At 43.9% G+C, this 17,768-nt stretch overlaps 1 protein-coding gene across 5 annotated transcripts in view; it reads left to right on the top strand.

Moving 5' to 3' along the window:
* The window catches only part of MMEL1 (membrane metalloendopeptidase like 1), a 67,868-nt gene extending 51,755 nt beyond the window's left edge, over positions 1–16,113 (top strand). For 4 of the 5 annotated variants that reach the window (XM_073316630.1, XM_073316631.2, XM_078849311.1 and 1 more), the window contains 6 exons: positions 7,698–7,817; positions 8,909–9,042; positions 10,515–10,580; positions 13,198–13,293; positions 13,827–13,903; positions 15,034–16,113. In XM_073316630.1, coding sequence (XP_073172731.1) covers positions 7,698–7,817; positions 8,909–9,042; positions 10,515–10,580; positions 13,198–13,293; positions 13,827–13,903; positions 15,034–15,133 — 593 coding nt within the window. In that variant the 3' untranslated portion in view covers positions 15,134–16,113. The remainder of the gene's footprint in view (positions 1–7,697; positions 7,818–8,908; positions 9,043–10,514; positions 10,581–13,197; positions 13,294–13,826; positions 13,904–15,033) is intronic. The other variant, XM_078849313.1, reaches the window with a different exon arrangement.
* The last annotated feature ends 1,655 nt before the right edge of the window (positions 16,114–17,768 follow it).

Below are 17,768 nucleotides of genomic sequence, written 5' to 3'. Positions count from 1 at the left end.
AAATAGGTTTCATTCTGTGACCTGTTGTCGTTCGGACTGTTGATGCTCTCGTGATGACATTAGGAGCAGACAAAGCCAGGTTGATCTTCAGATCCCAGGCTCGGGCTCAGCTTGTCAGCTTGGGGGGTCGGGGGTGGAATTATCTTTCAGCTTGTAACCTAAACAGTTCTTTGCTTGATTCCCTAAAAGGGAATAGATAAGGAGATTCTACTGTGTAATTCTAAGTCTCTTTTCTAATTACAACTGCACTTTAATGTACAAGATATATAAGATTAAAAAGCTGAGCTGGAAGGGAAATTTTGCTGGGTTCTCAAATGGGAGATTTTAGAGTTACAGATTTACTACATTTACCATTTAAAAATGACTCCTTGCACAGTCAGAGAGGCAGAGCTCAATTCACATGATCATCATCAATGAGTTATAAGATTGTCAAGGTTCCTCCCCCACTCTGAACTCTAGGGTACAGATGTGGGGACCTGCATGAAAAACCTCCTAAGCTTATCTTTACCAGCTTAGGTCAAAACTTCCCCAAGGTACAAAATATTACCCCCGTTATCCTTGGAATGGCCGCTACCACCACCAAACTAATACTGGTTACTGGGGAAGAGCTGTTTGGACGCGTCCTTCCCCCCAAAATACTTCCCAAAACCTTGCACCCCACTTCCTGGACAAGGTTTGGTAAAAAGCCTCACCAATTTGCCTAGGTGACTACAGACCCAGACCCTTGGATCTTAAGAACAATGAACAATCCTCCCAACACTTGCACCCCCCCTTTCCTGGGAAATGTTGGATAAAAAGCCTCACCAATTTGCATAGGTGACCACAAACCCAAACCCTTGGATCTGAGAACAATGAAAAAGCATTCAGTGTTTTACAAGACGACTTTTAATAAAAAATAGAAGTAAATAGAAATAAAGAAATCCCCCCTGTAAAATCAGGATGGTAGATATCTTACAGGGTAATTAGATTCAAAAACATAGAGAACCCCCTCTAGGCAAAACCTTAAGTTACAAAAAAGATACACAGACAGAAATAGTTATTCTATTCAGCACAATTCTTTTCTCAGCCATTTAAAGAAATCATAATCTAACACATACCTAGCTAGATTACTTACTAAAAGTTCTAAGACTCCATTCCTGTTCTGTCCCTGGCAAGCGCAGCATACAGACAGACACACAAACCCTTTGTTTCTCTCCCTCCTCCCAGCTTTTGAAAGTATCTTGTCTCCTCATTGGTCATTTTGGTCAGGTGCCAGCGAGGTTACCTTTAGCTTCTTAACCCTTTACAGGTGAGAGGAGCTTTCCCCTGGCCAGGAGGGATTTCAAAGGGGTTTACCCTTCCCTTTATATTTATGACACGCCCCCCAAATCTCAGCTAGGGTGAAACACTGGCTGGGATTTCTTCCTGGAGCTCTAGGAAAACAGAGTTAATAAGACACATGCATCTCTAAATATACTACCAAGTACATAAAGACTAACAAGATTTTCCACATCTCAAGGACGATTTTAACCAGTTGATTCTGGGAAACTTTCACGGGAGAGTGCATCAGCCACTTTGTTAGAAGCTCCTGAGATGTGTTGGATGTCGAAATCAAAATCTTGGAGAGCTAAACTCCACCGAAGAAGTTTTCTGTTAGTTTCTTTGACGGTGTGAAGCCACTTTAGTGCAGCATGGTCGGTTTGCAGGTGGAAACGCCGTCCCCAAACATATGGGCGTAGCTTTTCCAGAGCGTAGACAATGGCATAACATTCTTTTTCAGTGACTGACCAGTTGCTTTCCCTCTCAGACAGTTTTTTGCTGAGAAACACTACAGGGTGGAATTCTTGATCAGGTCCTTTCTGCATTAAAACTGCTCCCACACCACGCTCGGATGCATCTGTGGTTACTAGGAACGGTTTGTCAAAGTCTGGGGCCCTTAGTACAGGGTCAGACATGAGTGTCGCTTTAAGCTTGTTAAAGGCCTTCTGACACTTTCCGGTCCACTGAACAGCATTTGGCTGTTTCTTTTTGGTTAGGTCTGTCAGTGGGGCAGCGATTTGGCTGTAGTGCGGTACAAATCGTCTGTAATAACCGGCCAAGCCTAAGAAGGATTGAACCTGTTTCTTTGACTTTGGGACAGGCCACTTTTGGATAGCATCCACTTTGGCCTGTAGGGGGCTGATAGTTCCTTGACCCACCTGGTGTCCAAGGTAAGTCACTCTGTTTAGGCCTATTTGACACTTCTTAGCCTTAACAGTTAGTCCTGCCTCCCTTATGCGCTCAAGGACTTTTTGTAGATGTTCCAGGTGGTCTGCCCAGGAATCCGAAAATATGGCCACATCGTCAAGGTAGGCGACTGCATATTCTCCTAATCCCGCTAGGAGATCATCTACAAGTCTTTGGAAAGTGGCGGGTGCATTTCGCAGCCCGAAAGGGAGTACATTAAATTCATACAGCCCGAGATGTGTGATGAAGGCTGACCTTTCCTTGGCAGATTCATCTAGCGGTACCTGCCAGTACCCCTTGGTTAAGTCCAAGGTAGAGATGAACTGGGCCCTTCCCAGTTTCTCTAATAGTTCATCTGTGCGTGGCATGGGATAGTTGTCTGGGCGAGTTACAGCATTTAGCTTACGGTAGTCCACGCAAAAACGTATTTCCCCATCTGGTTTGGGAACTAGAACCACTGGAGATGCCCATGCACTTTCAGAGGGGCGGATTACACCCATCTGTAACATATCCTGGATCTCCCGTTCTATAGCAGTTTTAGCTTGAGGAGACACCCGGTAAGGTTGGACCCTAATTGGGTGAGCATTACCTGTGTCAATGGAGTGGTATGCCCGTTCAGTCAGTCCTGGGGTGGCTGAGAACGTTGGCGCGTAGCTAGTGCACAGCTCCTGGATCTGCTGTCGCTGCATACGCCCAAGGGTCATGGAGAGGTTCACCTCTTCCACACCACCAGCACATTTCCCTTCGTAGTAGACACCTTTGGGCCACTCAGCGTCGTCTCCTCCCTGGGCTGTAAACTGACAAACCTTTAATTCTCTGGAATAAAAGGGCTTTAGAGAATTAATATGGTACACCTTAGGCTTCCGGTTGGAGGTGGGGAAAGCTATGAGATAATTAACAGCTCCCAGGCGCTCCTGGACCGTGAATGGCCCTTCCCACGATGCTTCCATTTTATGGGCCTGGAGCGCCCTTAAGACCATGACCTGGTCCCCTACTTTGAAGGAACGCTCTCTGGCATGTTTATCATACCAGGCTTTTTGCTCTTTTTGAGCATCCTGTAAGTTTTCTCTAGCAAGGGCTAAAGAGGTTCGGAGGGTGTTTTGTAGGTTGGTTACAAAGTCCAGAATGTTAGTTCCTGGAGAAGGTGTAAATCCCTCCCATTGCTGCTTCACCAACTGCAATGGCCCCTTAACCTCACGGCCATATACAAGTTCAAATGGGGAAAACCCTAAACTGGGATGTGGTACAGCTCTGTAGGCAAAGAGCAACTGCTGCAATACTAGGTCCCAATCATTGGAGTGCTCATTTACGAATTTACGTATCATGGCCCCCAAAGTTCCATTAAACTTCTCCACCATGCCATTTGTTTGATGATGGTAAGGAGTGGCAACCAAGTGATTTACCCCATGAGCTTCCCAAAGGTTTTTCATAGTTCCTGCCAGGAAATTAGTCCCTGCATCTGTGAGGATGTCGGAGGGCCAACCTACCCTGGCAAAAATGTCTGCTAGTGCCTGGCACACACTTTTAGCCCTGGTGTTGCTTAGAGCTACTGCTTCCGGCCATCGGGTGGCAAAATCCATGAAAGTCAGTATGTACTGCTTTCCTCTGGGTGTCTTTTTCGGAAAAGGACCCAGAATATCCACAGCTACTCGCTGAAATGGAACTTCAATGATGGGGAGTGGCTGGAGAGGAGCTTTGACCTGGTCTTGGGGTTTTCCCACTCTTTGGCACACCTCACAAGACTGGACATAGGTAGAAACATCCTTGCCCATTCCCTCCCAGTGGAATGACCCCCCCAAACGGTCTTTGGTCCTGTTCACCCCAGCATGGCCACTAGGGTGATCATGGGCTAAGCTCAAGAGCTTGGCCCGGTATTTAGTTGGAACTACCAACTGTCTCTGAGGATGCCAGTCTTCCTGGTGTCCCCCAGAAAGAGTTTCCTTGTATAAAAGTCCTCTTTCTACAACAAACCTGGATCGATTAGAAGAGCTGAGAGGCGGTGGGTTGCTCCGTGCCGCCGTCCAAGCTCTCTGGAGGCTTTCATCTGCTTCCTGTTCGGTCTGGAACTGTTCCCTTGATGCTGGAGACATCAGTTCCTCATGGGATTGTGGACCTAGGCTTGGTCCCTCTGGAAGCGATATAGGGGATGGAGCTGTTTCTGTTGACTGTGAACCGCTCTCCGCTGGTGCACTATGTTGGGATTCAGGCTCCGGCTGAGCCTCTTGTGTAGGGTTATCGGCTGCTGCCAGTTCAGGTTCGGTGGGGCCCTCTGGTGTTGAGGTTGCAAGTACTGGATTCAGTGCTGACACGGGGTCTGGTGTTGGTTGTTCGGCTGGTTCCGGTTCTGGGACTGGTTCCGTCTGGGTCTCTGGGACTGGATCCACTACTGCTGTTGCAGACATTGGCCTGGGGTCCAGGTCCATCACCTCTGACTGGGTCCTGATAGAAGTTTCCGGAACAGAGCTAGGCCTCACGGCTTGTTTAGCCTGGTTGCGGGTGACCATTCCCACCCTCTTGGCCTGCTTCACATGATTGGCCAAGTCTTCCCCCAACAGCATGGGGATGGGATAATCATCATAGACTGCAAAAGTCCACATTCCTGACCAGCCCTTGTACTGGACAGGCAACTTGGCTGTAGGCAAATTGAAAGAGTTGGACTTGAAGGGTTGAATCGTCACTTGGATCTCTGGGTTGATTAAATTGGGGTCCACTAAGGAAGCATGGATAGCTGACACTTGTGCTCCGGTGTCCCTCCACGCGGTGACCTTCTTCCCACCCACACTCACAGTTTCCCTCCGCTCCAAGGGTATCTGGGAGGTATCTGGGCCTGTGGACCTCTGGTGTGATTCCGGTGCAATGAACTGTAATCTGTTGGGGTTCTTGGGGCAGTTGGCCTTTACATGCCCCAGCTCGTTACACTTAAAACATCGTCTAGCTGACGGGTCACTGGGGCGAGGAGGGTTGCTGGAGAACGGGGTGGTGGGACGATAAGGGGTCTGGAGGGTTCTTTGGGAGGTAGGTGGGGCTTTGGGCGGCCCCCGGTAATAGGGTGTGGTCTGGGGTGGTCCCTTCTGGTCTCCGCTCCAACTGCGACCAGTTTTCTTCTTCTCTGCCACCTCCACCCATCTGGCTCCAATCTCTCCTGCCTCAGTTACAGTTTTGGGTTTCCCATCTAGGATGTATCTTTCTATTTCCTCAGGAACACCCTCTAAGAATTGTTCCATTTGCATTAGGAAGGGCAAATTTACTGGAGATTCAACACTTGCTCCTGATATCCAGGCATCCCAATGTTTTACAACGTGGTAGGCATGTCGGGTAAATGACATGTCTGGTTTCCACCTTAGGGCTCTGAACCTCCGACGAGACTGCTCGGGTGTTATCCCCATTCTGACTCTCGCCTTGGATTTAAACAGTTCATACTTGTTCATGTGTTCTTTAGGCATTTCAGCTGCCACCTCAGCTAAGGGTCCACTGAGCTGCGGCCTCAGCTCTACCATGTATTGGTCAGTAGAGATGTTGTACCCAAGGCAGGCCCTTTCGAAGTTTTCTAAGAAGGCCTCAGTATCATCACCTGCCTTGTAGGTGGGGAACTTTCTGGGATGGGAAGTGGTACCTGGAGAAGGATTGCTAGGGTTTGTTGGTATATTCTGCTGGGCCTTTATCCTCTCCATCTCCTCCACATGCTTCCTCTCTTTTTCCTTCTCCTCCTCCTTCAGCCGCATGAGTTCTATCTGTCTTTCATGTTCCCTTTGTTTTTCCTCAGCCTGAAATTTGGCTAATTCCAGCTGTAGTCGAGCTGAGGATTTGGCCATTCTAACCTCTCTGTTTTTAACTAACTTTACACCCGAGGTTTAGAAATAAACAAACAAAACTTGGCTGTAAAATTTTGCTGTGCTGGAATAGAATACCTATTCTCTGATAGTGATTGTCAGCCTACAGAAAAAGACAATTCCCTTGTCTCTGCTCTGGGCCCAAATTAAAGCAAAAAACCTCCAACTACTTGGAAACCTGCTTACCCAGCCCAAAGAAGAAAAAAAATTTCTTTTCAAACCTGTGCTCCTTGTAAAACAAAACAAAAAAAATCAAAATCCTAAAAAAACCCTGCCACTTTTGTCTCCAGGCAAATGGGTAGAGCACACACCCCCTATTTACTTTTAGGAAGAAAAGAAAAAAAAAAAACCTCTGGGTTGGAAGACTGTGAATTTCCCTGCAGGAGTTAAGTACCCTGCCTCCAGGCAAAGAAAACCTGCAATTCACAAGATAATCCCCTTTTGTCTCTGCTTGGCCACAAAGCAGAGAGAAACCAAGCTGCTTTCAGTTTCAAAGCTGCCTTCTGGACTTCCTAAAAATTCCTTTTTAAAATCTGTATTTCTAGTTCAAAAAATCTCAACTGGATCTCAAAATGATTTCAGGTTAATCCCACCGCTGCCACCATGTCAAGGTTCCTCCCCCACTCTGAACTCTAGGGTACAGATGTGGGGACCTGCATGAAAAACCTCCTAAGCTTATCTTTACCAGCTTAGGTCAAAACTTCCCCAAGGTACAAAATATTACCCCCGTTATCCTTGGAATGGCCGCTACCACCACCAAACTAATACTGGTTACTGGGGAAGAGCTGTTTGGACGCGTCCTTCCCCCCAAAATACTTCCCAAAACCTTGCACCCCACTTCCTGGACAAGGTTTGGTAAAAAGCCTCACCAATTTGCCTAGGTGACTACAGACCCAGACCCTTGGATCTTAAGAACAATGAACAATCCTCCCAACACTTGCACCCCCCCTTTCCTGGGAAATGTTGGATAAAAAGCCTCACCAATTTGCATAGGTGACCACAAACCCAAACCCTTGGATCTGAGAACAATGAAAAAGCATTCAGTGTTTTACAAGACGACTTTTAATAAAAAATAGAAGTAAATAGAAATAAAGAAATCCCCCCTGTAAAATCAGGATGGTAGATATCTTACAGGGTAATTAGATTCAAAAACATAGAGAACCCCTCTAGGCAAAACCTTAAGTTACAAAAAAGATACACAGACAGAAATAGTTATTCTATTCAGCACAATTCTTTTCTCAGCTATTTAAAGAAATCATAATCTAACACATACCTAGCTAGATTACTTACTAAAAGTTCTAAGACTCCATTCCTGTTCTGTCCCTGGCAAGCGCAGCATACAGACAGACACACAAACCCTTTGTTTCTCTCCCTCCTCCCAGCTTTTGAAAGTATCTTGTCTCCTCATTGGTCATTTTGGTCAGGTGCCAGCGAGGTTACCTTTAGCTTCTTAACCCTTTACAGGTGAGAGGAGCTTTCCCCTGGCCAGGAGGGATTTCAAAGGGGTTTACCCTTCCCTTTATATTTATGACAAAGATGCATAAAGCAGGTGGCATAAACAGAGGAAACATTTTCTGCTTGATCCGCTTCCAAAGGCTGACCCATCTACAGAGCACACACAGATGGAATTATCTGAACCTTTCTCTCTCTTTCGTTTTGCAGTGTTTCCTGCTGGAATCCTACAGCCTCCCTTCTTTAGCAAACACCAGCCACAGGCACTAAACTTTGGAGGGATCGGGATGGTAATTGGACATGAAATTACTCATGGTTTTGATGACAATGGTGAGAAGAGGGTAAAAAATTATCTAAGCAAAATATTCCTTTTATAATTGCATCGATCACACAGTAGAAAACTAGATGTGGGTGGTAATAGTCTATCTGCACTACAGATGTGTGATTTGGGGTAAATGATCCTTGAACCGATCAGAGAAAATAAAGGTAATGAATTTAAAGAAATTAATTAAATTAATGGCAATACGCCAGAAAATCTGTTACTTTTACAGCAGTAAAGTATCAGAAACACTGTCAGTACTAGCCTGTGTGCTGCCTTTCAAAGTAAAATGAAATCTGTGAAACGCATTCTCATGGCAGCACAGGGACACACAGAGTCCTGACCCTAGGGGTCTCTTTATTTTTAAACCCATTTGTTAAAAATAATTGATTTTGTCATTATCATTGACAGGGGCCTAAAATGATTTTGGACATTGAGACTCAATTCTGATACTTTTTTTTTTTCATAATCAATAACTCTTTACACATTGGCTTTATTGAATGTGGCTTTTACCTCTATGGGCCCTATATAATTTAAACATAAAACACTTGCTGTAGCTGTCTGGATACAGATCCATACAGAGCAAGAGGTGTGCTCTGAGCAACAGGATTAGGAACAGAGAAACCAGAATCTTGGTCTTGGTTTGCTCCCTCTATGGCTTTGGCAAAGTCACTTTGACCCTCAGGTTCCTCATCTGTCAATTGCAGAGAGCACTTTCTGTATTTGCAGTTGGGTTGCGAGGATTTAGTGGCTAATTAGGTATAGTATTATTTGTTTCACAGACGTGCATAAGAGGATCACAGCCGTATTGTGCTGGGTATTGGGCATTCGCACAGTAAGAGATAGTCTCTAGCCCCAAGAGCTGATGCTCAAAATAGAGAAGATACAAGTGGGTGTAACAAATACTCAGAAGGGAGGCAGGCGGGAGACAAGGGTACTAGGGAAAGGAAACATGTTTAGAAGTTGCTCTGGTTAGACTGCTAAATGTACCTATAGGAACTGTGTGCCAATATTTAAAGCTGGCAATCAGTCAGGGTCTCTGGACACATAGATCATTTTACTCTGAAACAGTCTCTCTGCCATTCTTTGCTTTCATCAACAGGAAGAAATTTTGACAAAGATGGAAATATGTTTGATTGGTGGAGCAATTTCTCAGCTATGCATTTCAAAGACCAGTCACGCTGCATGGTTTATCAGTATGGAAATTATACATGGGAGCTGGCTGGAGGGCAGAACGTGAGTACACTCCGCAGGATAGAGGGTGGGTAGGATGCCTTTATGAATTAATTTAGCAGATTGGAAAGCAGCTAGTTTGATAGCAATAGAGTCTCAAGCACTTGATCCAAATGCTACAATCTAGGGTTTGAAGCAGGGTCTCTAGAGGTAAAACCACCCCAGTCTTAACTTTATTTCTTATTTTCTTCCAAAGCTACCAGAGCTAAACCAGCCCAGAGAATTAGGGAAACAGAGAGAAGACACAAATTCCTTCTTGATAACAAGAAAAGCTTGATTCCTACTTCCCCAGTTGGAGGAGTTCATTAGTTTTGTTTCTTCATTTATAATTTGATCAGGGGGATTTAAAAAGGATCAGGCAAGTTTAAAGAGAGTGGTAGAACAGAGGAATAAGTAGAATATTTTTTCATCTTCCCAAAATCTGTTCAGAAGATATCTCTAAAGGCATTCAGGTCTAAGGTAGTTTTAGTAATCGAACACAGAAACAGTGAATGAACAGAACCCACTAATAGAGAAAAGTTCCAGGTCCTGACAAACAAAGTCAATCCTAGCTCTAGAAGCCTTCCCTAACCACACCCCCATCTTACACTGCCTCAGCAGCCTTTGGGCTGAGCTTCTTATAACCCTCCGGGCCCCACAATGCTTTGCAGAGCAGGCAAACAAACCAAAGTCAAATACCCAGTTTTGCTTTAAAAGGAGGGTTTCCCCTTTAAATACGGCAACTGTTAACCCCCCCCCCAACTCATGAAAAGGCAGAAAATTAAAAACAGAGCAAAAGAAAGCAAGCTGCTGTTCTGCTCAATCAGCACATTTCCCCCGCCCCGCCCCTCTGAGCCCAGGCCTGGTGCATGCCTTTAAAAGCAGATGCCTAAGCCCCATTTATACCAATATGGGGAGAAAAAACCCACCTCAGGGCTGGAGATCGTAAGTGGAGGATTGCTGTGCTCTGTAAGCACAGGCTAGGGTGAGGGGTACCCTGGAAATATTATGGAGATTGTGCTTCCTAACCCAGGGTACAAGGCTAGTCTAGCAGGGCAGTGGGGTGTAAAGGAGGCAACAGGACCCTAATGAATTGGGTTCATAGCTTCTTCTGCTGCAAGACCCTGTCAAGCTCTTAGGGCACAAATTGACATGCCCCACCACCCCTTATACACAAAAGGGCTTGTCCCACCAAGAACCACCCCTGGCTGATGGAGAATATACCTTCCCCTCCCCCCCCCCCAACAGCCCTTTTGCTGTTATTTTCCTAGCCAGCTTCCAATTCTGGTAGACCCTGTACACTCTACCCTGCTGCTTCCGTGACATTAGGTATTATTCCCTTTCAGTCTCTTTCTCCTCCATCAGGGTGTAGTGTTGCTCCCACCCCAGAGGTGGCCGCACATCAGCGGGGAGCATAGTGTTTCTATTTCAACTTGTGAAATGCTTTTGGAGTGGCAGACGTTACACACAGTAAACAAACAATTGCTGTGTTATAGGTCAGTGGAATAAGCACACTGGGAGAGAACATTGCAGACAATGGAGGAGTCCGACAGGCCTACAAGGTACTGCGAGTCGATTCTTGCATGAAAGCCAGAAATTGGTCAGAGCCAAATGTGTTTATTTTCAGGAGAGTGTGTTGGGAGTTACAGGCATCACTCCTGGGACTGAGAGGTGAAGTTTAATACCCCACCAAGGCAAAGTGCCCGGTGCCATAGGGAATTCAGTGAATGCCATTGCATAACACTGTTCAAATGACCAAGGCCCTGAATAGGATCTATGCAAGCACACCCTAATGCCCATGTGGATCCAATCACAAGATCAAGAGTGACCGCAGCCATCCTCCTTATCATTATCTGTAGTGCCTAGGCCCGAACCACAGACCAGGACCCCACTGAGAGGTGCTATGCAAACAGCTCAGGTGAACAAGAAGTGTGGTAATAAATAGGCAGAGAAAAGTTTGAAAGAACCTGCCTCTCGCCAAAGCCCTTCTGACTGAGATTCTTGCTTCAACTTCAATCAGCTTGTCAAATGGTATCTGTCACATGGCAACAGAGCTTTCATTTCTTAGCAACGTGATTTGATGATGATGATTTTTAAAGCACAGCAACCTTCCCCCCCCCTTCCCCTCCCCAGTTTACTTTTCTTGCACTTTTCCTCCTGAAACTAAAGCAACATGTCAGGTGTGATAGGTGAGACATCAAAGCATTGATAGAAATATTGCAACACTATCAAGAGAAATATGCATCATAACTGTGAACGATCTCTGCACCCAAATTCACAGTAGAATCCAGCCCCTGAGCTGCCTCTGTTATTTCCCTTGCAAGTTTTATAACCTTTAAGACAGTGACACATGGAAGTTTCCTCTATCTTGTTGCTATTTATTTTGCATGCTCCTCTAGAGCAGAATGAAAATAGCACTCTGTATATTATATATATCAACAGCAGCCTGCCCCTTCCCAAGAGAAGTGTTCTCAATCCTGTGCGTTCTTTTCAGAGCAAGAGAAGGTACATTTGACATTCCAGATGATACCCATCCTGCTGACAGTGGTGCAATTCAGCCTAGCCTGTCCACCTTCTTTATACACACTAGATATCCCGCTGTATGTCTTACTCGCTGCCCTGCAACAGCCGGGAGATGTGCCAGTCCAGACACAAGAGAGACCTGCTGCATCTGGGCCCCTCCTGCTTCTATACACAATGGCTGCAGATATGAGTACTGTATTCACCAGTCTGAATGCTCCTTCCACGTAGAGAAAGTGTGGGACTGTGGAATGTAGTTACTGACATGAAACAGTTCTAAAGTTGTGGTTAACTATGATCTATCTGTATCCCTATTAAAGGGATGGTGGGCAGAGATATGGGGTCAGAGTTAAGGATGTTCATGTAACCTTGCCTCTGAATTCCTTGATTTTTCAAAAAGATAAATATTCGGAATATCCAGGAAGCCTTTAAAATTAAACATTAACTTTGCTGTAGAACACATTGGAAATATGGGAAACAGAGTGGCATGGTGGTAGTTAATGGCCCCTACAGTTCGATCGTCTGAGATTCTTTGCTATGAAACTTGTATTTCTACCATTCACATTAGCTTTAAAGCCTTTTGTTTGGGAATATCTATGTGAGTGAGAGGATATGGTAATAAAATGTTCAGATTTAACTGGCATGAGACACATTAAATTGTCTTCATTATGTCAATGGACCTAAAAAAAGAAAATTGGCCAATTAGTATGCAACAGTAACAGGTAATGGATTTAACTTTGTTCAGGGTTATTATCTGCTATTTTATGAGCAGTTACCTGAAGAGAGAGACACAAAAGTGAGGAGGAAATTTAACTGTCTGCTTTCCTTTTCCTTCCATGGTCATACAGAAAAGTCCCGGGCAATCTGCTGCTATGCTTGTATTTCAAACCACAATCAAGCGCGTGCAGGCTAAGCTAATTGCTTTGAGCTACATCTACATTATCAGATGAATTTTTGTCAGGGCTTCTCAGAACAGTAGCATGTATCCTACGTTGCCATGCCTGTTTGCTGTGGAAAGTGTAGTGAATCCCTGGTCCAGCAGAGTGCTACACCTTTTTGGAGACTCGCAACAGAGTTCATGATAATTAAAGATAAGTCTTTTTAAGATTAGAGATGTTAACCCAAGTGGGCTGCCCAAATTCAAAGCTAAGTAATTACATAGGGCTGATCTAAAATCCCACCTGCAGTTCCATTTGCAGTTATTTTTTAAGAACATAAGAACGGCCATACTGGGTCAGACCCACAGTCCATCGAGCCCAGTGTCCTGTCTTCCGACAGTGGCCCATGCCAGGTGCCCCCAAGGGGATGAACAGAACTGGTAACCATCAGGTTTTTCTTGTTTCCTCAACAGTTAGTCTGCAGCAACACGACAGAAACTGTTTCAGCCCAGAGGTGGCTGCTGATGTGCAAAGTGATCTCGATGTGTTTATATATAAATCTAAAGTTTACACAGCCCTTTAAGATGGAAGGCTCTTTATGAGAATAGATACAAATCACTGCTTTCAAATAAAAATAATTACTAAAGTGTCCAAGGTAAAAGGTAGCAGGACCACGCATTTTTAGGCTGGATTGACCCTATCTGAACAGTGACATTCAGAGAGTAGCCATCATGTCTGACTGGGGAGGCCTCTTGCTAAATGAACTTGTGATCATTTATAGGCCTATTTAAAATGGTTGGAACGTGAAGGGAAGGAGCCACAGTTACCAGGACTTGACCTGACCCACAAACAACTTTTCTTTCTGAACTTTGCCCAGGTAGGAACACACTGGCTTTTGCTCAGAGTTGCATGAAAATATAAACTGGATTATAACATGTTGAAGCTTATGGACAAAGAATGTGTCCGAATGCTCTTGATCCTCACCAACCTTAGGAAACACCCTCCTATGGACAGGGCTTGTCAACAAAGGGTCCTCTGACCCAACGCTGAAGATTGTTTAACTATTAGCATAGGTAGGGTAAAACTGTTTTGAACACCTTCACAAAAAGGGCATGATTGACACTTGGGGGAAGATGGGTCTTTGGAGACAACTGACTCCCAATAACAGGTGGTTTCTAGAGGACAATCCATGGTGTTAACATCTCTGGGACCTCTCAAGGACTTGACATCATGGGTGAAATCCTGGCTTCATTGAAGTCAATGGCAAAACTCCTACTAACTTCAATGAGGGCAGGATTTCAGCAGTTGCAACTCCATCGAAATCAATGGAGCTGCACTCACCTCCACATCTTGGCCTGCTAAATTAACCCTCTATTGAGCCACGAGTTTTTAATCCTCTTCCTTGTGTAGGTATGGTGTGGTTCCTACAGACCTGAATACGCCAGCCAGTCTATAAAGACAGATGTTCACAGCCCTTTGAAATACAGGTGAGTCGTAAGGACTTGCGCTAATACTGTATAACCTATTTCACCCCATCACTGCAATGTATCAGAAGGAGAGAGCATGCTTCTGCTGTTTTATGGAGCTAGCAACTGCTTGCTAATGAGTCAACACAATCAAACTGGATTAACCCCCTCCAGGCAAATTTCTGCCAGAATTCCACCACCTTACACACACCTGAAAATAAACCCACTCCTTTATTGAGTCCCGGGAACTTGGCCACACTGACAAGTAGTACGCTTCTTATCTGCATCCCACCCAGAACCTGCCATGGAGGAGCAGAGCACAAAGAAACATGCCATGGATTAGACAATGCAGCAATAAACCAGCCTGGAAAACTCATGCTATTGCTTCTTCGATGAGTCCCCAGGCATTGTTTTTAAAGTCTGACTCTCCCCCTGAACTAATAATTCTATTGTATCATTTCACTGGATTGTCTTCAAGCTGGGTTTAAAACAAAAACTCACTCGTCTGTATAACTGATCAAGGGAAGGGGGGAGGTGTAGGTGTGTACACGTGTATATATTTGAGGAAGAATCCTGTAAGCAAAGGAGGTAAGGAAGAGTAACTTAAAAAATAGAGCCCCAGTACTGCTGTGAGCCACTTTGACTACATTGTGGATCCATGGAGGCACAAGTGTCTCCCCATGTCGTCCTCATTGCCGGAGCAAGACCTGTGTCTAGACTGTACCCCATGGCAGTGCTTGACATTGGCTGGCTGCTCTTTGCAGGCATCTGAGGGCCATCCTTCTACTTCATGGAGTTTGTTTCAGTGGCTGGGCTCCCACTGGCCTCAGCACTAGTTGTGCCGCTGAGGATATTGCATCTTGTCTTATACCTAGATCTGCAATAATCCACCCACCCACAGACCCACTGGCTCTGTGCGGGATCAAAAGCCTGCCAGCATGAAGCTGACTGCAGAATCATAGCCTTAGACAGCATAAGCCGTCTGGGGTAGAGACCATCTCTTATTGTATATGCCCAACACGATGAAGTTGTGATTGAGACCGACAGCCCTGATTCTCTCAAGGACATGCTTGTGTTCTTTCTTGCACTATGTCTTCTGCACGCTGCCTAAGTACAAATAAACCCTTCTTTTTCTCCCTTGTGTTGTCTAGGGTGATGGGATCCTTGCAAAACTTTGAAGCTTTCTCTGAAGCGTTCCACTGTAAGAAGGGCACAGCCATGCACCCTGTAGAGAAATGCAGAGTGTGGTAGCCAAAACAAACAATGATGCTGAAGATGATAATGCTTCGACTGCACGGTCTAAAAACTGAACTGATGTGGCTACCTGCTGAACAGTTCTAGCCAGTGACGTGTCTGATGTTTTCCTGTGCAGTGACAGCTAAGGTTAAGGGTGTAGCTACTGTAGTCAGAATTAAAGAAGCTACAGCTGTCCGGCTTTTCTGGTTCGGCTGGAATGTATGCAGGCATCTCGCAATGTTGTCTGGCCGGGCTGGATTGAAAGCGACAGTATGCTTCAGGAGAAAAACGACTGTTTCAAATGACATCCTGACTGTTAAGATACCACATCAGGGTTACAAAGTCTAGCTCTTTAAAAAATAAAAGCAGATCTATTTTTCAGCAAGGAATATTCACTTTAGTATGTCTTACTAACTAATCCTTTCGCGATTCAGTAAGCCTGTCTGACTTTTCACGGAGTTAATTATTTTTCAATATTCTGATTCAGTTTCTAGTGCACTTCTCCCAAACCCAAGGATAGAGCTAGTTAAACGTATATGCTGTCCACGTAACACTGTCTGCTCGCACCTCTGACTGCTTTGTAGTGCGAGATTGTAATTTGTCTTGATATTTTACAAGGTGAGCTGTATGTTAAAATACCTACTGGCTACTAAGTTAAAGCAAAGCTGAACCACTGTTTTTGCACTTCTTGTTTTGCTCTACTGGGGAAATTTAATGTGATCTCAACACAATGAGATGTAGAGAACTTTTAAAAGAGGAGATTCTCTAGCATTGCCAAGTTCAGAATTACACAGGTCTCTTTCCTTCAGAAATATATTTAAGAGGATGCTTATTCCATTAAGGGTAAATATTTAGAATATTTTAATGGCAAAAGCTTGTTGCTTAATGTAAACAGCAAAACATTTACAGAGGGAAACAGTTATCTATTTTTAATCCTGGGCCTTTTTATTTTGCTATAGTCTGCTTTTAAAGATTGAATGTCATTACACTTTAAAAATGCACAAGTCTTGTTAATTTTTATATAAATAAAACTTGTACTGCAGCAAATTGTTCAGGCATTTATCTCTAGAAACAGGCCTGGATTGTTTTCTTCCACGAATGCTAAAATTTCAGAGTAACTAGTACTGAAATGGTCAATCCTTTGTATGGGACTTAAACATTTTCCGTGAAGAATGTTTATTTTTGGTATATGTACCACTACTTATTCTTCATAATTTAACATTTGGTAATGCGTATCTTAACAGATGTCAAACCAAGTTATTAATACACTTGGTATCTATTTAATGCATAAAGAAATTTTTTATTTTTATGGAATGCAACTTACCAAAACACTACTGACACTGGATGTAAGATCTATTTTGTGTTTGAGTGTCCATCTAGCAAGCAAGTTTCATTAGCCAAACAAATTAAAGATTGTTCTAAGATGTTTTTTAAAGGGATGGGATTAAATTTGAAGTCATTGAGTTAAAAACAAAAGAAACTGATGCATGCTGGAATTCATTTAATTAAATCAGCACTAATTAACAGTAGCAGCTTTATACGTACCATGAGAGAGAAAGTGTCTAGTTGTCACTGAGATATTTTACTATTTGACAGTAATAGTATAGCCTTACCAAATGAAGTCTGGATAATATTTTCATGTACATGTAATACATTACCTTCTCCTGGCAAAATGAAGTTTATCTACAAATTAATGAGAGCGTCTATTACAGCAGAGAACCCCTAATTCATTTATTTTTAATTTCTAGATTAGAAGAATTTATGTAATGACTAACCTATCTGCCCTTCCTCCCACCCCACACCCAACTCAGAGACCTTGTGCTTTCTCAGGGTCTAATCTCTCCTATGTACCACAAAGTCCATGGGAGTTGTGTATGGGAGAGAGAAACCCTTTCCAGTAACATGGGCATTTGCCTTCACTTATGTCTGTAAGCGCCTTGTGCCATTAGTTAGTGCCTGATCCTCAAGATAAGGTGATGGTGCTCAGCACCATCTAGGACTGTGTCTACGCACACAGGTATTGCAGAAGGTATAAACGAGGATAGGATTAAGCCCTTAATATGCTGCTATTCATTGAGCATGGGCTATTTTCATACTTAACTGTATCACATACTGGATCTCAAACATGACCATATACATTAGAGATGCTTGCTCAGGCAGAGATAGTGTATACATACATAAGAATGCTACCTAAGACTCCTGTAACTCCTGGTTTGGGTATTTATCTACACATACATCAGCTGGAGAAAATGGGGGTTTAGGACCCAATGCTGTATAATGCTAGCTGGAGTGTTTAGAACTAAATGGGCTATGTAATACACTGAAATGAAAATTACAGTCAGATTCAAGCCATTAATGAGGTTGGTAAGATATAAGCCAGATTTTCAAAGGCATTTAAGTGCCTAACTTCCAGTGAAAAAAAAATCGATTCAAGTTAGGAGCCTAAATATATTTGAGGATCTGGGCTTTAAAGGCCAGAGACCTTTGAAAATATGGTCCCGAGTCTAGAGGCATAAAACCAAACAGATGAGTCTAGGAACAAGCTTTGCTAGCTTTTTTTTTTTTTGTTGAAAGAAAAATTTACCTCCCCCATAGCCTACTCTAGGATGTATAAAACAAAACCTTCCTCACTGACCTAAAAAGTCTACGT

Source organism: Lepidochelys kempii, chromosome 18 (assembly GCF_965140285.1).
Source record: "Lepidochelys kempii isolate rLepKem1 chromosome 18, rLepKem1.hap1, whole genome shotgun sequence".
Taxonomy (NCBI): Eukaryota; Metazoa; Chordata; order Testudines; family Cheloniidae; genus Lepidochelys; species Lepidochelys kempii.
The sequence above is the reverse complement of the archived record's forward strand: the minus strand, read 5'-3'. Positions and strand labels throughout refer to the sequence as shown.